The sequence below is a fragment of the Microcaecilia unicolor genome, chromosome 1 (assembly GCF_901765095.1).
Source record: "Microcaecilia unicolor chromosome 1, aMicUni1.1, whole genome shotgun sequence".
In the NCBI taxonomy this organism is placed as follows: domain Eukaryota; kingdom Metazoa; phylum Chordata; class Amphibia; order Gymnophiona; family Siphonopidae; genus Microcaecilia; species Microcaecilia unicolor.
The window spans coordinates 514,114,491-514,136,340 of NC_044031.1; the positions used below are offsets into that span (position 1 = coordinate 514,114,491).

General features: G+C 44.6%; 1 protein-coding gene across 2 annotated transcripts in view; it reads left to right on the forward strand.

Annotated features, from left to right (window-relative positions):
- Positions 1-11,296, forward strand: part of XKR9 (XK related 9) — a 32,943-nt gene extending 21,647 nt beyond the window's left edge. For both annotated transcript variants that reach the window (XM_030215425.1, XM_030215417.1), the window contains exons 3-4: positions 7,127-7,359; positions 9,484-11,296. In XM_030215425.1, the coding sequence (XP_030071285.1) occupies positions 7,127-7,359; positions 9,484-10,118 (868 nt within the window). In that variant the 3' untranslated portion in view covers positions 10,119-11,296. The remainder of the gene's footprint in view (positions 1-7,126; positions 7,360-9,483) is intronic.
- The last annotated feature ends 10,554 nt before the right edge of the window (positions 11,297-21,850 follow it).

A 21,850-nucleotide genomic window follows, 5' to 3' on the forward strand; every position in this document is an offset into this window, starting at 1 on the left:
TTATAACTGATGCATATGCACATGGGTACAGAATGGGCAGTGCATAGTTGGGGGCTCCCATTTAAGTACATAAGTATTGCCATACTGGGACAGACCAAAGGTCCATCAAGCCCATTATCCTGTTTCCAACAGTGGTCAATCCAGGTCACAAGTACCTGGCAAGATCCCAAAACAGTACAATACATTTTATACTGCTTATCCTAGATATAAAAAGTGGATTTTCCCCAAGTCATTTTAAAAAGGGCTTATGGATTTTTCTTTTAAGAAGCTATCCAAACCTTTTATTAAACCTCGCTAAACTAACTGCTTTTACTACATTCTCTGGCAATGAATTCCAGAATTTAATTACACGTTGAGTGAAGAAATATTTTCTTTGGTTTGTTTTTAAATGTACTACTTTGTAGTTTCATTGTGTGCCCCCTAGTCCTAGTATTTTTGGAAAGAGTAAACAAGTGATTCACGTCTACCCGTTCAACTCCATTCATTATTTTATAGATCTCTATCATATTTCCCCTCAGCTGTCTCTTCTCCAAACTGAAGAGCCCAAGCCACTTTAGCCTTTCCTAATAGCAAAGTCCTTTCATCTCCTTTATCATTTTCGTTGCCCTTCTCTGTACCTTTTCTAATTCCACTATATCTTTTTTGAGATGCAGTGACCAGAATTGCACACAATATTCAAGGTGCAGTCGCACCATGGAGCGATGCAAAGGCATTATAATGTCCTCAATTTTGTTTCCATTCCTTTCCTAATAATACCTATCATTCTATTTGCTTTCTTAGCCGCCGCCACACACTGAGCAGAGGGTTTCAATGTATCCTCAGTGATGACACCTAGATCCCTTTCCTGGTCAGTGACTCCTAATGTGGAACCTTGCATTATGTAGCTATAGTTTGGGTTCCTCTTTCGCACATGCATCATCCTTACGATGCCCAGTCTTGTAAGGACCTCTTGTAATTTTTCACAATCCTCTCGCGATTTAACAACTTTGAATAACTTTGTGTCATCAACAAATTTAATTACCTCACTAGTTACTCCCATCTCTAGATCATTCATAAATATGCTAAAAAGCAATGGTCCCAGCACAGACCCCTGGGGAACCCCACTATGAGAAGGTATGTGCAGTCCCTCATGGCAGCTCTGCACAACTGGTTTCTGGTCATTGGATGTGGACATCAATAATATTTATGGATGTGCACATATATATTTCCCTGATTTCTCTTGAATGAGGGAATTCAGTAGGAACTTGGTTTGGTGAGGGAACTCTTCCATGTGCTGCTACAGGAGGGGGACTTCAGTACCCTGCCCATTTCCAGTTCTGGTACATTCTTGGGACTGTCATGGGGCTGGGAGGGAGGGAGGGAGGGAGGTGACAGGCACTGCTAGACACTTACCTTGCCAGGATGTCTCTTTTTAGGGTCCAGGCCCTTATAGATACATTCCTAGGGGGCAGGTGGTGTTGCCATTTGAAAAGGCACCTTCTGGGCCTCTCACAGAGCCTAATTAGGAACTGAGTGTCTGCATCAGGGTAGTTTGGTTCTCTCCTTAAAGACATTTTGCTTTCACAATAAATGTGCTTCCACATGCAGAGCCTTATATGGACAGTTTCCATGTGGGGGGGGGGGGGAATGTCCTACTACTACTTAACATTTGTAAAGCGCTACTAGGGTTACGCAGCGCTGTACAATTTAACATAGAAGGACAGTCCCTGCTCAAAGAGCTTACAATCTAAAGGACACGTGAACAGTCAGTCTGATAGTTGGGTCTGCAGACAGGAACAGTCAAATTGGGGCAGTCTGGATTTCCTGAAAGGTAAGAGGTGCCGAACGCAGCATTAAAGAGGTGGGCTTTAAGCAAAGACTTGAAGATGGGCAGGGGGGGGCTTGGCGTAAGGGCTCGGGAAGGTTGTTCCAAGCATAGGGTGAGGCGAGGCAGAATGAGCGGAGCCTGGAGTTGGCAGTGGTGGAGAAGGGTAATGAGAGGAGGGATTTGTCCTGTGAATGGACAAAACATGTTTTTTACATTTGCATGCGATGGACATTCTATGATGTGTATTCCCGAGAACGTTTAGTATGCTCTTTGCAGATGTTTTATTTCCATACGTTTATTATTTGTATTTTCGAATATATCAAAATGTCTATTTTCTGATTATACCTCTCTTTTTTGGATGTTTTTGTTAACAATTCTGTGGGAGAATTGTGCCTGGGGATGTGCTCAAGATCTGCTGCAACCATGGGCCTAGTTTGGGGGGGGGGCGAGGGGGGACATTGCCACCCCCCCAAATGCAGGGCCGGCACAACGATGCAGGCAGCTCTCCCTCCATTCCGCCCTCAGCTCTCCCTTTGTCCCGCCCTCAGCTCTCATCTTCCCGACCGACAGACCTCCTCTCTGTTCCTTCCCCCCACGCGTTTAACTTTTTGTTTTCAGTGGCAGCGATGGCAGTGAAGAAGAAAGCATTCGGGCTTGCCTCTAGCTTATCCCTTCCCTCACACAGTGTCCCGCCCTTGTGGAAACAGGAAATGCATCATCGCAGAAGGCGGGACACTATGTGAGGGAAGGGAGAAGCTGGAGGCGATGTGTGAAGGAAGTAGCTGTAGGCGAGCCCAAGTGCTTTCTTCTTCATTGCCATCGCTGCCACTGAAAATAAAAAGGTTAAACGCGCCGGGGGGGGGGGGGGAAGAATGGAGAGGAGGGCTGTCGGGGAGCTGAGGGAGAGCAGGGAAAATCGCTGGACATGGATGGGAGGGGAGGGCAGGGGGAGAGAAGAGATCGCTGGACATGGAGAGGAGGGGAGGCCAGGGGGAGAGAAGAGATTGCTGGTCATGGGAGAGGAGGGGAGGGCAGGGGGAGAGAGGAGATCGCTGGACATGGAGCAGAGAGGTGGGCAGGGGGAGACAAGAGATTGCTGGACATGGAGAGAAGGGGAGGGCAGGGGGAGAGAACAGATCACTGGACAGGAGGGAAGGGCAGTGGAGAGAGGAGAATTGCTGGACATGAATGGATGAATGGAGGCAGGGGAGAAAGGAATTTTGCTGGATATGGGTGGATGGAGGAGAGGGCAGTGGAGAATGGACAGTTGCTGGACATGGATGAATAGAGGGGAGGGCAGGGGAGAGAGGACATTTGCTGGATATGGATGGATGGAGGAGAGGGCAGGGGAGAATGGAAAGTTGCTGGACATGGATTGATGGAGGGCAGGGGAGAGGAGAATTTCTGGACATGGATGGATGAATGGGGGCAGGGGAGAGAGGAATTTTGCTGGATATGGGTGGATGGAGGAGAGGGCAGTGGAGAATGGACAGTTGCTGGATACGGATGGATGGATGAAGGGGAGGGCAGGGGAGAGAGGAGAATGCTGGACATGGATGGATGGATGAATGAATGAGGGCAGGGGAGAGAGGAAATTTGCTAGATATGGGTGGATGGAGGGGAGGGCAGGGGAGAGGAGAGGAGAATTGCTGGACATAGACGGATGAAATGGGGCAGGAGAGAGAGGAATTTTGCTGGATATGGGTGGATGGAGGAGAGGGCAGGGGAGAGAGGAGAATTGCTGGACATGGATGGATGAATGGAGGGGGCAGGGGAGAGGAAATTTGCTGGATATGGCCTTGAAATTTGGCCATCCCTGTGGGGGGGGGGCAGTATGCAGGTCCATGGGGGGGGGGGGTATGTGTATGTCGGCGGAGGCATAACAAAGGCGTGTATGTCCTTCTTTCAAACATTTTGGATGTCCTCAACTGTCCCCCACAGGGATGGCCAAATTTCAAGGAAATGGCAGAGTGGCCTAGTGGTTAGAGCACTGGTCTTGCAATCTAGAGGTGGCTGGTTCAAATCCCACTGCTGCTACTTGTGATCCAAAATTCAAATAAACAAAGAGGGTGTCAGAGGCATAGCAAAGGCATGGACATCCTTCTCACAGAAACATCCACCTTTTGGACGCCGTCGCTTCCCCTCCTTAGGAAAGAAATCGTGCAAATGAGCTAACAGCGAGCAGCTCATTTGCATGCAATTTCCTTCATGCATGCCCGTTCCTTTCCGGATTGGTCAGGATTTTTCCATTCATTTAGTGGGACCAGTGCACTACGAATGCTGGCTCCTCCCACAACCAAATGGCTTGAATTGGGTCATTTCTGATATGGGCGCCCTCGCTTTCCATTATCGCCAAAAACCGGAGACGACCATCTCTAAGGTTGACCTAAACTTCATGATTTGGGTGTCCCCAACCATATTATCGAAATGAAAGATGGACGTCCATCTTGTTTCGATAATACGGGTTGCCCCACCCCTTTACAGGGCTGTCCTTAGAGATGGGCACCCCCGTTCGATTATCCTCCTCAATGTATCCCAGCCATATTTCTACTGTTCAGAGCTTTTGTACTTGTTAAAAGAAAAAAAAGAAAGAAAGAAAGACCTATCAAAGTTCTTACCTTTCCCTCAGCTGTCCAAGTATAATTATCCAACCTCTTTTCTGTGAGACTTAACCCTCCACGCTCTGACTCTGTATATGGTCCTGTTAGCTTGCTTGCTTGCCTGTTATTGAGGCATGGAGCAGCTTATCCTGTCTGTTCAGGCTGGAGGAATGGCCTAGTGGTTACTCCTTGTGACTCTGGGCAAGTCACTTAACCCTCCATTGCCCCATGTAAGCCACATTGAGCCTGCCATGAGTGGGAAAGCACAGGGTACAAATGTAACAACAAAAAAATGTACTTATGTATATAAGAGGTGAGTAGTTTAGTGTACTTCAAAGATCTAACCTTTTCAGGTGTTAACTTTCAATGATTAATGCAGCTTGCAAAATTTATGACAAGCTGCATTATTCATTTATTTGACACTGAGGGAAATTTGGTGTTGATTTGTAATTGGTAAATAACAAATTATCGCCATAACACGGCTTAGTAAATAGATTCTTCAGTTTGTTCCTGAGGGTGAAGAGATTTGCTCAGTCACAACAGAAGTGGATTGGAACTTTTTCTTCCCTCAGCCCACTGCTTTAACCACTCTACCTCTCCGTTCTCATTCCTAGATCCTGGAGACAGATGGAGTGAGGATGAGGCAAGTGCTCTCCTCAAGCAGAAGTGAGAGTCACAGAGAGCATTAAAATACAGATGTGGGTTTGATGGTATCCGGCATCGGCTTAACTGTACCCCGTATATTTAATGGCATTTCTCGAGTTAAAAAGCTGCTGAACATACTGAGTAAACATTAACTAGAAAAAATACTCTTGGCTAACTTCAGGACAGCCCTTGTTGGTGACCAGTTGTTCAGTTAACTTTAGCCAGATAGCATTAATATTCAGTTTGATCCAGCTAAACTGAAGCTGCACCCGCAGAATGCCCAACATTGCTACTTCTTTTTATCATTACCTAGGAATCCTTGTTCAGAAAATCTGCTGAAATTTTTGTTTCCCCTCTGTAGCACATATGAAATATGTGATTCCATTCCCTTCTGCTCTCTTACCAGGTGGCTAGAGCTTGGAATTCCTTACCAATGGCTATCAAATGCTAAACAAATGCTGTTTACTAAGGCGCGCTAGCATTTTTAGTACGTGCTAAAATTAGCGCAAGTAAACCGTGTAGATGCCCATAGGAATATTATGGGTATCTACATGGTTAGTGTGTGCTAATGCTTAGTGTGTGCTAAAAACGCTAGTGCGCCTCTAGCGTGGCTTAGTAGACAGGGCCCTATGAGTTTCAGAAGGAAACTTGAAACCTATTTATTTAATCAATTCTTTATGATGAAGCTCCAGGTTAATCCAACACCTTTATTTCTGATTATGAAAATGCGCTTTCTGTAACTGTATACCTAATCCTCTCTGTCTCCTTCACCTTAAATATGTATTTCTCTTCCGGAATTGGTGATCACCATTGTGGAAAATGTAAGCCACATTGAGCCTGCAAATAAGTGGGAAAATGTGGGATACAAATGCTACAAATAATCAATCTACCACCTAGGAATTCTTGCAGATCATCCCATTCATATTTAAACCTCCATCATCCTACCTGCAATGGTCTCAAATATAAATCCACTTACGCTTCCACCTTTTCCTTCATTAGCACTCAACTATGGAATGCATTACCTAAAACTGTGAAAATTATTCATGATCATCTGAACTTCAGAAAATCCCTTAAGACCAGCTTATTTGGAAAGGTTTACCCTAAAGGACCCGTCTTAAATCCATAATTCCTGGAATACACCTTATTTATGGACCTCATGGACTGTAATACTCTTCCCCTCTTTCCCTCGCCCCTTGTAATTACTATCCTTCCCATTCACCTAATTATACTTCGTTTGTTTGTTTACCGGATTGGTGATTGCCTTTACGGTCTGATGTTAGCCACATTGAGCCTGCCAGTGGGTGGGAAAATGTGGGGTATAAATGTTATAAATAAATAAATACTTTAAGTGCAGGGGTGGGCAACCACAGTCCTCAAGGGCCACAACCAGTGTTTGCTCTAAGGAGTGGCCTGGTGTGTGCAAATTTTTTTCGTGTGAGCAACTAGTTTTTAAAAACCAATCATTTTTAAAAGTGCTAGTATTAGCAGTGCATTTCCGTATATAGCACAAAAAAACATTTTTTTTGTGAGCAACCATGTAAATCTGTGAGCGACGTTCTTAAAATGTATGAGCAATCGCTCATGGATTCCGCTTACAGGGAACATCCCGGCGCTAAGCACTATTCTATAAATGGTGCCTAACTCTGAATGCTGTTTATAGAACAGCACTAAGTGCTTTATTTTTTTGACGCCGATCTTTCAGCGCCATTTATAGACTTTAGTCCTTAGTGCTGCCATTCAGAGTCACTATCCGGTTAAGTGCCACAGAATATCATCAGACAGTCCTGCACAGGTGATTCAACTGGTCAGGATTTAAGCAAGCAGTACACAATTTATCTCATTAACGGTGAGGGGGGGGGGGGGGGGGGAAGAGAGGGTGTGTGTGTTGGAATTATTAAAATATAAGACTTGTCTGAGTAACTCACGAAGTTACCTGGATAAAACTTTTGGATATCATCCTCCCAATATTTAGAATACACTGCAAACAACCATATTAATTCTAACATTATGTGGTATTCAGTTGTGTTCAAAAATAAGTTTTGATTGTGTACAATTTATTTTTTTATGTTCTAAGGTATTGGCTTGCTTTGAAATACGGATACCGGGCAGCAGTGTATCAACAAAGCAGAGCAACAGGTTCCGATGACAATGCCAAGGATATTCAAATGTCACAGCAGAAAGTGGCTAATGATGCCGTAGCTGATTTGAGCATGCTCAGACTATTTGACTCTTTTCTGGACAGCACGCCACAACTCATTCTGCAGCTTTACATTCTGATGGAGCATGGGAAAATGAATCTTTTTCAAAGTAGGTATTCTTCTTGTATTCTCATGTTCTTTATTCTCCCAGCATAGGTGTAGTTGAAGGGAGGCATTGGGAGCACTAATGGTGAATTGGCCCTCTTCCTCCTACTGTCAATATGGCCTCCCTACCCTTTGGCCACCCATTTAAACTAAACTGGCAAAGTATGCTTTTGTTTCCAAGTGTCTTTCCTCCATCCTTATACCTTCCATAGCCCAGCTATTGGAAAATAGATCTTAGACCAGAGTGCTCTTTAGAATCTGATAAATGTGCACCTTGGAAATGGTTAGTAGGGAGTAAATATTCAGTTACATGGCTGCCATTTGGCATCTAACTTAAATGTTTAGGGCCTGATGTTCAGCCTGTGGCAATAAGCAAATTGTAAGCCGCTCCTAGCCAAAGGCTTAAATAACTCCAGATGTTCAATGCCAGGGCATGTCTGACTTCCAGCACTGAATAGCCAGGTATCTGCGGTCACCCAAACGTTAACCAGGCACCAACTATATTCAGACAGGTGCTCAGTTAACTCTGCAGATAAAGCTAGGACAGCTTTAACATGCAACTGAAATGGAGGTGTGGCCATGGAAGGAGCAGGGGCATTTACTAAAGATGCGTGCACTGTTATAAATAATGGGCAATCCGTGCCTAATTTATGTGCAAGGATTTACACTAGATTTCAGTTGGTGTAAATCCTTGCACCCAAAATTGGGCGTGGATCCTGGTGCTATGCGCTATCCTTTAAATAGTGCCCAACTCAGAGCGCTGTTTATAGAATGCCTCTCAGCACTTATTTTTTTCAGCGCCCAAATTTGGGCGCCATTTCTAGAATCTAGTCCTATCTATCTTAATTGTTTTGCCTCTCTTGCCCTCTCCAAACCACGCCCCTTTTCTGATGGATACATTGGACCATGCTGTGTGCAAAATGGTCTAATTGATCTGTTGAACCACTGGAGATTTTGTTTTTTTAATAGAGAGAATTTATATAGCTGGTGCTGCCACTGATTGCATAAGTATTTTGAATATTGACCTATAGGAGTTTCAGTTTTGTGATGGCTGAAACTCCTTCCCTCCTTGGGGCTGCAAGAATCTCTTCTGCAGTGGAGCAGAAACTGGCTCTGAAAACTGAATCTAGCGCTCTTTCATGGCAGTACTGCCACTCGGCCATCAGGTTGGACCCAATGTAGTTATAAGGCATCTAAAGACAAAACTATCTAAACAACATTATGACTTCTTTTCTAGTCCATAGATAGTGGATTGCAATTGCAAAACTGTTTGGCACCAGAACAAGATGTTGTAATAAACAGGAATTATGTTTTGTAAATGAACAGCAAGTTTATACCTGTCAGTTTTGATATCTCCCAGACAGTGGAGCCTTTCTGAGCCTTGTGGTAATCAATGCAGGGTAATTATGAAACATTCAGTAGTGCCATATGTAATGACAAGTTTGATATATACACAATGTGAACAGTATATGGTGGCAGGTTTTATCTAAGGTTCCAGAGATGAAGCCTTTTACAAAGTCTGTGATATGAAGTCAGGTTTGTACACATTATTGTATTACTAGTAAAAGAAGCCCATTTCAGAGCAAATGAAACGGGCGCTAGCAAGGTTTTCTTCGCCAACACCCCCCCCCAGGCCAACCCCTTCGTTGTTCTGGCATTGCTCCGCCCCCAACGTCATAACGTTTGACGCGAGGGCGGGGCCCGGAGCGATTTCCCACCCCCCTGCCTCCCTGCCTCCCTCCCTGCCAACCCAGCGATCCCCCCGCCTCCCTCCCTGCTAACCCCTTCGTTGTTCTGCTATTGCTCCGCCCTCGAGGGCGGGGCCCAGAGCGATTTCCCACCCCGCCTCCCTGCCTCCCTCCCTGACAACCCCTTCGTTGTGCCATTGCTCCGCCCTTGAGGGCGGGGCCTGGAGCGATTTGGTGGCTTCACCACCACGAACCTTCGAACCTTTTTGAAGGAAGTCAGAGCTTGGCTTCACTGACGTCAGTGTCCTCAGAACGTTGAGGGTGAGTTTTATTACAGTAGATTAGTTCCATTAGTTCCTTTTCTAAGAAAGGTAAGGGATGTCCACATACTGGTTTCACTTTCCATAAAGAAGTAATGTATACTTTTCTGTTTTGTTTAGATGCATCCATTGTTATATTGTTCTGCAGCATTTCCTGGTCCACTGTTCACTATCAGATGTCACTGCGAAACTCCTTGTCTGATAAACTGGCAATCCGTGTGGGCTGTCCCATGTTCATGTACCTCTTCTACAAACTCTTCACACTAACCTCATGGGCAATGAGTGTCGTCCTCTTAGGGCTGGTAAATGCCTATTGTCTCCTAGCTCTACTAATTCTTCTTTGGATTTTAGGCACTAGTTGGACTTGGAACCAGAATACAGAATTTTGTCACTCGAAAGGCATGGAATACTTGTACAGGGTTCTTGTTGGAGTCATTCTTGTTTTCACATTTTTTAATATAAAAGGACAAAGGACAAAAATCCCCATGCTTGTTTATTACCTTGGCCGGGTTTTTGTAACTGTAAGCATACTTTGTCTGTGCTGGTATCTGAAACCCTTGGTTACACAGCAAGTGTATTTTCCACTGGTCAGCATCTCAGCAGTGCTTGGACTGGGGCTTGGTCTCATTTGCCTTATTTTTTACTATGGGGTTTTCCACCCTTCCATGCACTGCACAGTAAAGAGAGGAGTAGATGCCACTGACGGACAAACTAGAGAAAAAAGCAGTAGAATAAGAAATTTTGTAATGCCGTGAACTGTGTACACCTGCATTGCATTCTTAATGTATGTATTAAAATGGAAGGCCAGAGTAATTTTCATTTTAAAAGTTAACAATGCTGGCTGGTGGTTTATTAGTTGATGCCATCTCAGCTAAGACTCAGGGCCAGAACTAGAGACTGTGGTGCCTGAGGAAACCCCCCACGAAATGCAGCGGCTCTAATCCCTGCCCCAGCCCAGTGACTGGAGGTCAGCACTCTAAACAATACCATGCTTAGGACCACTCCCCAGTCACCCCACTGTAGTACTGTCCTTGTTGATACCTGCAAACAAACACTGAGCAGAGTACTCACAAATCCCATTAATAGGTGATACTACTATGGTTAGTTGTGGGGTAGCATTGGGCTTGTAGGTTAGGGAAGGTAGGTCAAATTAGGTTTTGCTACTGTTTCAGACTAGGCCTGACCTGCATTTTTAAGAGAATTAAACTGTTAGCATTATTGATCCAAGCTGGTGTACAAGAATACATATTGCAACGTGGAGCTTGGATGTTTGTTTTGAGATCATGGGACAAGAACCATGGTGCAAGTTCATTCTGAGGTCATGATGATCTAGTACATGTATGACTGCCCATGAGGTGGTGAGAGGGTAGGTCTGTGAAGTCTCCTCTTTGATGGGCCGTTCAGAGAATGGGTTATGTATGCTTCAGCTGACTAGGCCTTTGCATTATAGGACCAACCCCCACGTTACATCATCTTCATTAAGATGGACCAATCATGAATTGCCAAGCTCTATTACTTCCACGTTAGCCTGTCGACAGCCAATGATAAGACATACCATTGGGATTTCCTGGACACTAGCTGGAGTGAGTAAATGTGTGAGTGAGGGAGCGTGGAGTGAGAAGAGTGAGTGAGGTGGAAGTGAAGTATAAGAAAGTGGTTTCCAGTCCAGCAGAGGCACTGGAGCAAAGGATCCAGAAAGATGGATCTCTCCCTAGACCATGGTAAGAAAGTCTGAATCAAATTAAGCTAACATCAAAAAGGCTGCTACAGTGAAATTCTGTTTTTAACAGACCCCTTTTGAAGCAATACTGGCTTGACAGCTGCCATAGCAAAGTATAAATCTATTTGAGTAAATAGTAGATAAGCTAGAGTAAATATGTGGTAGACTCTATGTGAAAAGATAACATCTTACTAAGACACGAAGATTGTAAGTTTCTACATATTTCTTTAATCAGAAAATAATTAAAATTGCTACTTAATCTGTAACTATTAATGTGTGTTAAATAAACGTCATAATTCCTTCATAAGAAAAGTCTTAGAGGGGCATAATCGAACGGGGGCACCCATCTCTAAGGGTGCCCATCTCCGGGGATGGCCCCGGGAAGGGGCAGAGCCAACCATATTATCATACAAAATGGACATCCATCTTTCGTTTCGATGATACGGTCGGGGCCGGCCAAATCTCCAAATTTAGGTTAACCTTAGAGATGGTCGACCTAAATGTTGAGATCGCCGGACTTAGAGATGGCTGACCTCGTTTTTCACCGATAATGGAAACCGAGGCTGGCCATCTCAAAAATGACCAAATCCAAGCCATTTGGTCGTGGGAGGAGCCAGCATTTCTAATGCACTGATTCCCCCCTCACATGCCAGGACACCAACCGGGCACCCTAGGGGGCACTGCAGTGGACTTCACAAATTGCTTCCAGGTGCATAGCTCCCTTACCTTGGGTGCTGATCCCCCCCCCCATCAAAACCCACTCCCCACAACTGTACAACAGTACCATAGCCCTTAAAGAGTAAAGGGGGGCACCTACATGTGGGTACAGTGGGTTTCTGTAACAGGTAGGGGGGATGGGCTTGGGACCTGCATATTGCTATAATGGAGCTGGGTATGACATTTGAGGCTGGCAAAAAATATTAAAATTTTTTTTTTTTGGGTGGGAGGGGGTTGGTGACCACTGGGGGAGTAAGGGGAGGTAATTCCTGTTTCCCTCCGGTGGTCATCTGGTCAGTTTGGGCACCTTTTCAAGGCTTGGTCGTGAACAAAAAGGGACCAAGTAAAGTCGGCCAAATGCTCGTCAGGGCCGCCCTTCTTTTTTCCATTATGAGCTGAGGACGGCCATCTCTTAACCACGCCCCCATCCCACCTTCGGTACACTGCCGACACACACCCTTGAACTTTGGCCGTCCCTGTGACAGAAAGCAGTTGAGGATGGTCAAAATCGGCTTTCGATTATACCGATTTGGCCGCCCTTAGGAGAAGGGTGCCCATCTCCTGATTTGTGTCGGAAGATGGCCGCCCTTCTCCTTTGAAAATAAGCCTGGTTAGTTATTTTGGGTACCCTAATGCCCTGGCAAAGGAATTAAGCATAGCATTGGAAGATGCCATTTAGGACATCAGTCAGATACAAAACCCCAATTTCCTCTTACAATACTACCTCAAATTGCACTTTTCATAATATCCTGTAATGTACATTTGTATGTTATTAAGCTGTTTTTTTTTCCATAGCATCCTGACCTGGACATTTAAAAAAATAATCTACACACATAAAACAGTAGAGAGTCAATGAAGGAATTATACAGAGTACTCCATAACTAAGCCTAGATGATCAAATGGAATTATGTTGCAGATCTCAGATAAAATGAAATGTATTTTGTCATGGGATTAAAATAGGTAAAAACAGAGCCATAGGCAGAGGCAACTAAGATAAGTGCCAGGTCACAGCAGTGGAAGTTGTCCTGTGCATCTGCATTGTTGGAAGAGGACAAGTTGGCCTATGTATCATCATAAAAGTATAACAGTATTTGGCTGGCTGTGATATCAGAGAATCCTGCCCCCCCCCCCCATGGCCACCTATGGCATCAGCTATAAGAAACTTTTGTAACTGAAATTGAAAGCACTATGTGAGTATTGTTACAAGTACACTGCAATTTGTTTCTGAATTGTATGTTCCTACTACTACTACTTAACATTTCTAAAGCGCTACTAGGGTTACGCAGTGCTGTACAATTTAACATAGAAGGACAGTCCCTGCTCAAAGAGCTTACAATCTAAAGGACACGTGAACAGTCAGTCTGATAGGGGCAGTCGAATTGGGACAGTCTGGATTTCCTGAAAGAGTTAGGTGCTGAACGCAGCATTGAAGAGGTGAGCTTTAAGCAGAGACTTGAAGATCTTCCTTGAACAGTGTAATATTTACGCCATTCCCATATATACATTTATCAGCTGAACATGATCTTTCTCCAGAATTTTCTTCTGTGAACGCAGATATCCACAAGGAGTATGCATGAGATAGTTTGTATATAAATGTGGCAGTGCATGCAAATTTATCTCAGGTATATTCATTGTGGATATCCTGAAAAGATGTGTTCTGAGGACTGAGTTGAGAACCATTGCCTTAAGCCGTAGATCACACTTTTATTTGACCAGGCATTTCAGTCCTATGTTCCTATGTAGATCAGCCCTGAAACAGAACTGAAAGTGAAACATTGGCCTTTGCTGGGTGGTTTGTCAAGCTGAAGCTTGGCACTATATAAGATGTCTGATTAATGAAGTCATATCTGATACATGCATAATTATTTTTTAATTAATTTTGGACACTTTTTAAGAGAAGTTATTTATTTCTATTTTTGGCCATAAATTGTAAATTAGTATTTCTTTGGAGGTTTTTTTGACCAATGATGGAGATTTATTGTAGGGATAAAGCCCCTGCCACAAGATAACAGGCATATTACAGAGTTTGACAGGCTATGCCTGTGGTCCAGCTGATATAGATCACCAAATCTGCAGTGCTTATATGCTCCAATGCAGAAATCTTGGCTATGATCAAATCTGCTGAATCATGTCCTCTCTAAAGACAGAAACTGTGACCCTGGCTGATGCAGGACAAAGAAATCTAGTCAATGTGAAAGTCATATTGATCTCAGTCTCCCTAGAGCTGGAATTCTTGGAAAAGCATTTTGAATGATGTCAAAAGGCAGTTTTTCAAGCTATAACATAAAGGACACAGCCAATCACCTTCTGTGATGCTATCAGAAAATCATAGATATTGATGATATCAACATGATATAAAAGGACATCTGCCATGGCATGACTTTGACATCTGACAACTTCATCCTTATATAATCTGAATTTATCATCTCACTGATTCATCTGCTGATCATCATTGGAACACCTCAGAGCCAGCACTACCTAGATAAAACCACCTCCCAGCTATTCTGAGGAGGGAGAGACTTGCATCAAATGCAGGTTATATAAGTCAAGCTCTGTAATCACTTTCCTCTAGGGGAACCAACAGGTGGCACTAATTTTTGTATCTCAATGAGTGCGCGTTTGTTCCAATACCTGATTAGTGTTTATCCTAACATGTAAAGAACTGATCTTCTATTTCTTATTGGAGTATCAGCTATTATCCTCGGTGTATGTTCACAAAGAGAGTCCTAGTTCTATATAGGATACCAAGATAGAACCAAGCGGAAGTGCAACAGCACACCGACTGACCTATAGCAATGCAAAGGCAAACTTAGAAAGTTCCCAGGTGGTAATAAAGGCACTACAGGTGAGGTCACCAGCAAGGTGGGGCTTAGCAACACAACAGCGGAGCACGGCTTGACTGGAACAGGATCCTGGCATGGACTAGGCTGGACTGGAACGGATTTCAGGATTTTCACATAGGCTTCAGAATTTACACACTGACTTAGCTTGGCTGGAGGAACCCCAAAGCAAGTCCGACAGGGAATATAGTTACAATCGTGACAGTGTGTGTGTGAACTTGTTTCATTGCTATCCTCCTTTTTATTGTTTATATCAGCCATAAGAATAAATTATCTTGAAATAAATTGAGAAAATATAACTGATCATTTTGGAATACTGGGTACCAGCCTCTCCCCTTCTCTTTCCTGCAGGCTGCTGGGCAGGGGGAAAAATGTACAGGAGGGGAGGAACTGAATTTGTGAGAATGATGTTTTTAATTTTCTCCAGGTAGCAGGGATGGCTCCTCTTCTTTTCTCTTGCCTGGAGTGAGAGATTTGGGCACTATTCAAGAGATTCAGGGTACAGGCCCTGTGTGCTCCTGGGTGACGCTGAAGCTGGAGTGAACAAAGAAAACAAAGTGCCAAAAAGGAGAAGCAGGACAAACCCTTCGCAGAACACCAATGAAGGAGCAGAGGGCGACACACTGACTTCCAGCCTGGGAGAGAATATTCAAAGGTTCTTTATTTAAAAGCACCAGAGAAATGACCTGACACGGGTCCGTGCTTCGGTGGACACATCTGCCTGCCTCAGGGTTCACAAGAAACACTCTGTGTCTATGTAAAACGGAATTTGAACCTGATGCAACAGATGAATGTAGATTCCAGGATAAAAGACTGCACTGGATATACAGTGTGCAGTCTCTCAAAACAGCTCTCAATGCACAGCCGCAAGGAAGGGCAAACAGCTCATGCGGCTGTGTGTTGAGAGCTGTTTTGAGAGATTGCATACTATATATCCAGAAAACAACAAGGCAAGCGATCCGCAAACACCAACCTGGGCTCAAATTAACATTGTAAACTCAGCAGGTATGAACTAATCAGTGACCAGCAGAGGAGAAAGGGGCCATTGTATTAGCAAACAGATAGCCAGCTGAAGAACCAATTAGAATTTGCTAATGTGGCTTAAGAGCTGGAAAGTACCTAAGCACAGAATAAACATGATTAAGCTATATCCATTCTAATCTATGGAGCTCAAATTATATTTAAAGGTTCGGTCTCTGGACATGGAGTTAGGAGGAGGAGAAAGAAAGAACAAGAGCTCAGTAAACTGTGTCATGGCTTCTGAAAAATCAGTAGAGAGGCCTAGACTTGGAAGCATCTGAATGTATGTAGATTCCAGGATAAAAGACTGCACTGGATATACAGTATGGAAAACAAAGCAGCAGATTAGTGAAAGATATTAGAAACTTTATTAGTAGTACCATATACCAGAATGTTGCCCGACACAGGCCGTGTTTCACCCAGAAGGGCTGCGTCAGGGGCTAAAATAATAAAACACACAAAGTAACAAATATGAGAGATAATATAAAAACAATAATAATAAAACATATAAAAAGTGTATAAAGACAATAATATTACATAATGAATAAAAACCATGACCAAGACAACATACCCATATTAAAATACTTAAAAATATATACACATCTGGGACATGCTCACTCCCATTGGAAAAAGTAGAATATTGAATTGTTGAGGGAGGGGGGAGGGGAGATTAGGGTTTAGGGGAGCGGGGAGGATATGGGGGGGGGGGGGGGGTTAAAATTAAAATATGTACGTTTGGCATTCCTTTATTCTAGAACTGTGAATGTTTGAGTTCTGTAATTAGTCTGTTGGCTTTGATATTTATGTATGCTCAATGTTGTGTCAATAAACAGATATATATATAAAAAATATATATATACACATATAGTTAACAGTGATATGTAAAAATATATAGACATATATATATCGTCAGTGATCTAAAAATATATATACATTTATAGCAAAATGTATTTTTAATAAGTTGTTATACTGTTGTTTTTATCAATGTCTTTTATATGTATATATATATATATATATGTGTGTGTGTGTGTGTGTGTGTGTAGTTTTAATACATATCTTATATATATTTATGTGTACATTTTTGATACATGATGATGTGGGTACGAACCTTTAAATATAATTTGAGCTCCATAGAATAGAATGGATATAGCTTAATCATGTTCATTCTGTGCTTAGGTACTTTCCAGCTCTTAAGCCACATTAGCAAATTCTAATTGGTTCTTCAGCTGGCTATTTGTTTGCTAATACAATGGCCCCTTTCTCCTCTGCTGGTCACTGATTAGTTCATACTTGCTGAGTTTACAATGTTAATTTGAGCCCAGACTCGTCTTTCTGGTACATAGCAACGTCCTAGTTCTTCTCAAACCTTGACTAGCATTTATTCCAAGTCAAACAATGTACTCAAAAGAAAATAACAGGTAAAGTTCACAAAACAACCTGATACCATAATTGCATCAACTGAATCCTGTATCTTTCTTACTGACAGCCATCTTAGGAAAAAATCTCTCTCACTTCAGCCATCTTAAAGAAACTTTCTAACTAACATCTTCCTATTATCATAGCTGCCAAGAAGGGGGGGCGGGGGCAGGGGGGACAAAATTCCCCGGGCCTGGGCCAACAAGGGGGGCCCAGCGCCAGGGTCTTTCTCTCTCTCCTGCTCGGTCGGGGCCTGAGTGATCCTGTCCTGACAGGAGCAGGAGAGAGAAAACGCCGGCGCCGTGGCCGGGCCCCCCTTGGATGCTGGGGAGGACCCGGAGGAGCACCTCCAGCGCTGCTCTTCTGCAATCAGTGGAAGAGCAACACTGGAGGAACACATTTTTGCTGGTGGGGCCTCAGGATCCCCACCAGTGAAGGTAATTGGATTGTGTGGGGGTGGCGACAGTGATCCGGGGAGGTGAGCAGTAGCGATCCGGGGGTGGGGTGGGGGTGGGGGTGGTGGCTCTCCCCCGGGCTGGTTCAGTCTCTCGGAGGCCCTGCCTATTATTCCAAAAATCCAACCCATATGTGAGACTAACAATGGCATATCCTGTGTACCGATCTTCCAATATATGAGATCAGCACAAAGGAAGTGTCCACCGTGAGTTTTTGAACAAACTCACTGAGCATGCAAAGAGCTAGCCCCCCCCCCCCCCAAACCAGCTAGATAACTCTGCAGCAACCAGCCACATGAACAATATTGGATACAGAAAGAAGGTGACCCCACTCTTCTTCTGGTCATCAGCCCTGCAACAGCAGTTGTGAGATTTTTTTCCCCCACTTTAAATGCTCATCAGGACTCATGTACCCTGCCTCCTGTACCTGGTTCTTCCAGCTTTGGGCTCCTAGACTGTCCTTCCTCACTCTGGTTGTCTAGCAGGCTGCAGAGCCCACTTCCTCCCCTCCCTGTCAGGCTGAGAACTCCCTGCTCAGTGCTGTCCTTTTTATTTCTGGTTCCATAGCTTCTACAGATCCCTTGCTTGGTGGTGATAATTTTGTTTCACACCCTCAGTGCACATAATGAAAAGTACATAAGCTACTTGGTTGTCTATATTTGCACTGGTGCTTCTGAGTATTTGACCTCTATGTGAAACTAGAAGGGTTTGGTTAAAGGTGGTGAACCACTGAATGATTGTAAAAAGAAGTAAAAAAAAAGAAGTAAAAAAAAAGAAGTAAAAAAAACATTACAATTGCACCACCTAGTGGTAACAAACTTATATCCTTCAAAAGTCACATCTTGTGGGAAAAGTATATAGCAATGTGACTGAAAATTGGACTAATTACTGAGAAAGAGCTGAAAAGTGGTTCAGAACTGGAACATTTTAGACCATATACAGGGGTCCCCCTCTACTGGGTGACAAAGCACTTACAAGCAGATGATCAAAACCCTGCGCTGTTCCAAACAGCGCTCCAAAAATAGCGCTGGAACAGCATGGGGCGTTATTAGACCTATGATCAGAGATAATTGCATGCAAATTTAAGCACGCAATTATCTCTGATCATGGGGTAGAAGTGTGGGAGAATTGTGCCTGAGCATGCGCTCAGCACAATGCTCCCGCACTTGTTTGACAGGTCTGGGCTGTCAAAAGCCCAAACCTGTCAAACACAGGGGCTGGAGGTCCATGGGACCACCAGGCCCCAACTACCCCTGCCCCGAGCAACGGGGGCTTGAGGTCTGGTGGACCTCCGGTCCCCCCGACAATTCCCTCCCCCAGGTTTAGGGAGGGCAGGAGACCCGGGGGTCTTCAGCCCCCCCTAACTCCCCTCAACATTTCCAAAACAGTCCCTGGTGGCCCAGTGGGCGACCAACCCCCCCCCCCGAGCGACAGGGGGGCTGGAGGTCCGCTGGACCTCCGGTCCCCCCCCCCAACGATCCTCCTCAGGTTCAGGGAGGGCTGGAGATCCAGCCCAGCCCCCCTAACCCCCCCCAGCAAAGGGTCCCTTGTGGTCCAGTGATCAATCCGCCTCCTCCGCCCTGCCCCCTACCCCCTACCTTGTGCACTGGGTGGAGCTACACACCTTATAAGGGGGTAGGTACGGAGGGGGCGGATTGATCACTGGACCACCAGGGACCGTTAGCTGGGGGGGGGGGGTTAGGGGGGCTGGGCTGGGGGATCATCGGGGGGGGGGGGGACCGGAGGTTCAGCGGACCTCCAGTCCCCCTGTCGCTGGGGGGGGGGGGGGGTTGGTTACCCACTGGACCACCAGGGACTGTTTTGGAAATGTTGAGGAGAGTTGGGGGGGCTAGAGATCTACCAGATCTCCAGCCCTCCCTGAACCTGGGGAGGGATCATCTGGGGCACCGGAGGTCCGCCGGACCTCCAGCCCCATGTCGCTGGAGGGGGGGGGGGTCTTCAGGTTTGCTTTGTTGGGGGGAATGGGGGCCTGCTAGCATGCAAATGCATGCTGGACAGGGCTCACCATTCCTCCCCAATGATCTGCAAACCCTAACACCAGCTCAGAGATGGCGTAGGGTTTGCTGCAGCCAGCGACCCAATCTTTGGTGCGCTGGTCGCTGATCATTGGGGATGAATATGTTTAGCCCTGTTTTGCATGCACTTGCATGCTAGTTGCATTCAGAGCCCTCGAGCGCGTTGTTTCAAGTGCTCGGAGTCTCTGATCATTGGGCGGTAGCAAACGCCGGCGCTAGTATGGCACTAAGCCTCTAGCACCGGCGTTTGCTTTTGATCATCCCCTTGTTAGACTTATAAAGTTCCATAGTAACCTATGGAACTTTGTAAGTCTAAGTGCTTTGAAAATGAGCCTGCAAATACACAACATGCTCTAGTTTTATGTACTTAACTAGCCGTTAAGCCCGTAACAACGGGCTAGTTTTTTGTTTTCCTATGGCCTCCCCCGTCCACCAACCCTGCTCTCTTCTCTTCTCTCCCCTCCCCTCCCCCCAGCGTCTGTTTCCCTCAGTACCGCCCCCTCCTGCCCTCCTCCCTATTGGGCTGTACTGCTGGTGGAGGCGGGGCTTGGACTTCTACACTCTGAGTTCCGACTCTACTGCGCATTTGCAGGTGAGTTGGTCACTTGCCGTTTATATGTTTGATTACACTTGGTTGAACAGAGCTATATGAAGATAAAATTGACCTGCACAGAAAAGTCATACAGAGTCAGTGCCAAACTGGGTTTAGAACCCCAGAAGTCCTGATTGTATTATCCACTCTACTCTACATTCCCCTAAAGGGGCAGAAAGAAAAAAAATTACAAAAGTGCATTGATTTGTTGAGGGTTGCCAACTCAGGAAAATGCCTTTTACTGAGAATCTCTCAGATCTTGAATAACAGCTTAACTTTCTTTAATTTTACCATCCTCATTTTGGGGATAATTTTAGACATTTTTTCATGCATAAAACCCTATTTTATCCATTTACAAGAACTTTAATAAAATTGCCCCAGAAGTTACGCAAGTAAAAGTAGGCACAGTGACAAAAGCAGGTATTTTTATGCAACATGCATGCAAATGTGTTCTTGAGTGGAGTTTTGGCAGAGCATAGGTGAAGGAAAAGTACATGCATTCTTTATAAAATGCACACAATTGCTCAGATTTATGCATGTACATTTATACCAGTTCCTGTGCCAATGTAAATGTCCATAGCTTTACTCCAGCCAGGATTTCTGCTGTCTTATCCCTAGTATTTTATAAATATCAACAATTACACAGTTATATTTACTGTGTTAACTGTGTAATTGTATAACTTGTGTAATTGTATAACTTGTATAATTGTTGATATTTATAATATTTAGTACAGTTATTGAGCATTTGGCTAACCCAGTATTAATATATTGTAGTATTTTATAAAGGCACACATGCACTTAATTGTCTTCCTAAAATAGGCTAAAAATAGATGGCTTTTATAAACCTTTTTAAGGTAACATCTAATTAGATTACCCTCTTTCTGAACTGAGGGGCTGATGCTGAAAGGCTTATGGTAGAGCCGTGCATGGATATTTTATAGCGTGTTTTCTACTGAAAGTGGAATACTGTGTGACATGCAAAAAGCTAATTGCATGCAAATTTAATGCATGGAAAACCTGCAGCACATGTAGGGGGTGTATGCCGGATGCATAGGTACAAGGTTTTGTGGTAAGTGCAGCTTCTTGTGCCTTGCAAAAATTGCTATTTAGGTGCAAAAGAACAAGCGCTGATGTGCAAGGTTGCCAGATGGGAAAAATTTTCCCAGCCCAAAATCAGCCCTAAACCCGCCCAAAAAACACCCAAAGTCAAACCCCGCCTCCCATGTCACCAACCCCGACTCCCACATCACCAACCCCGCCCCTCACGTCACCAGCCCCGCCTTCCATGTCATTAACCCCGCCACTGATGTCACCCCTGACTTCGTTAACCCCGCCCCTGACGTCAACCACGCCCCTGAAAAGCTTTTATTGGACCACATCGGACCAATAGAAGCCCCGGGAAAGCTTCTATTGGACCAAATTGGACCAATAGAAGCCCCGGAAAAAAGCGCACAGTGGCCACAGGAAAAAAGCCCAAACCCGCACCCCGCAGCTGCCGAAAATTTTCAGCAGCTGCTCGCAGAAAACCCGCCCAGTGTTGCGGGAAGACCGCAACCCTGGCAACAATGCTGATGTGTGCTTTCACTTTTGGTTTTGTGTGCTTTCACTTTTGGTTTTGTTCCAACATGCCCACACATTTGCTACTTTACATCTGCCTCTAAACCTTGCAGGAGCATCCTCCCGCTGTCTGA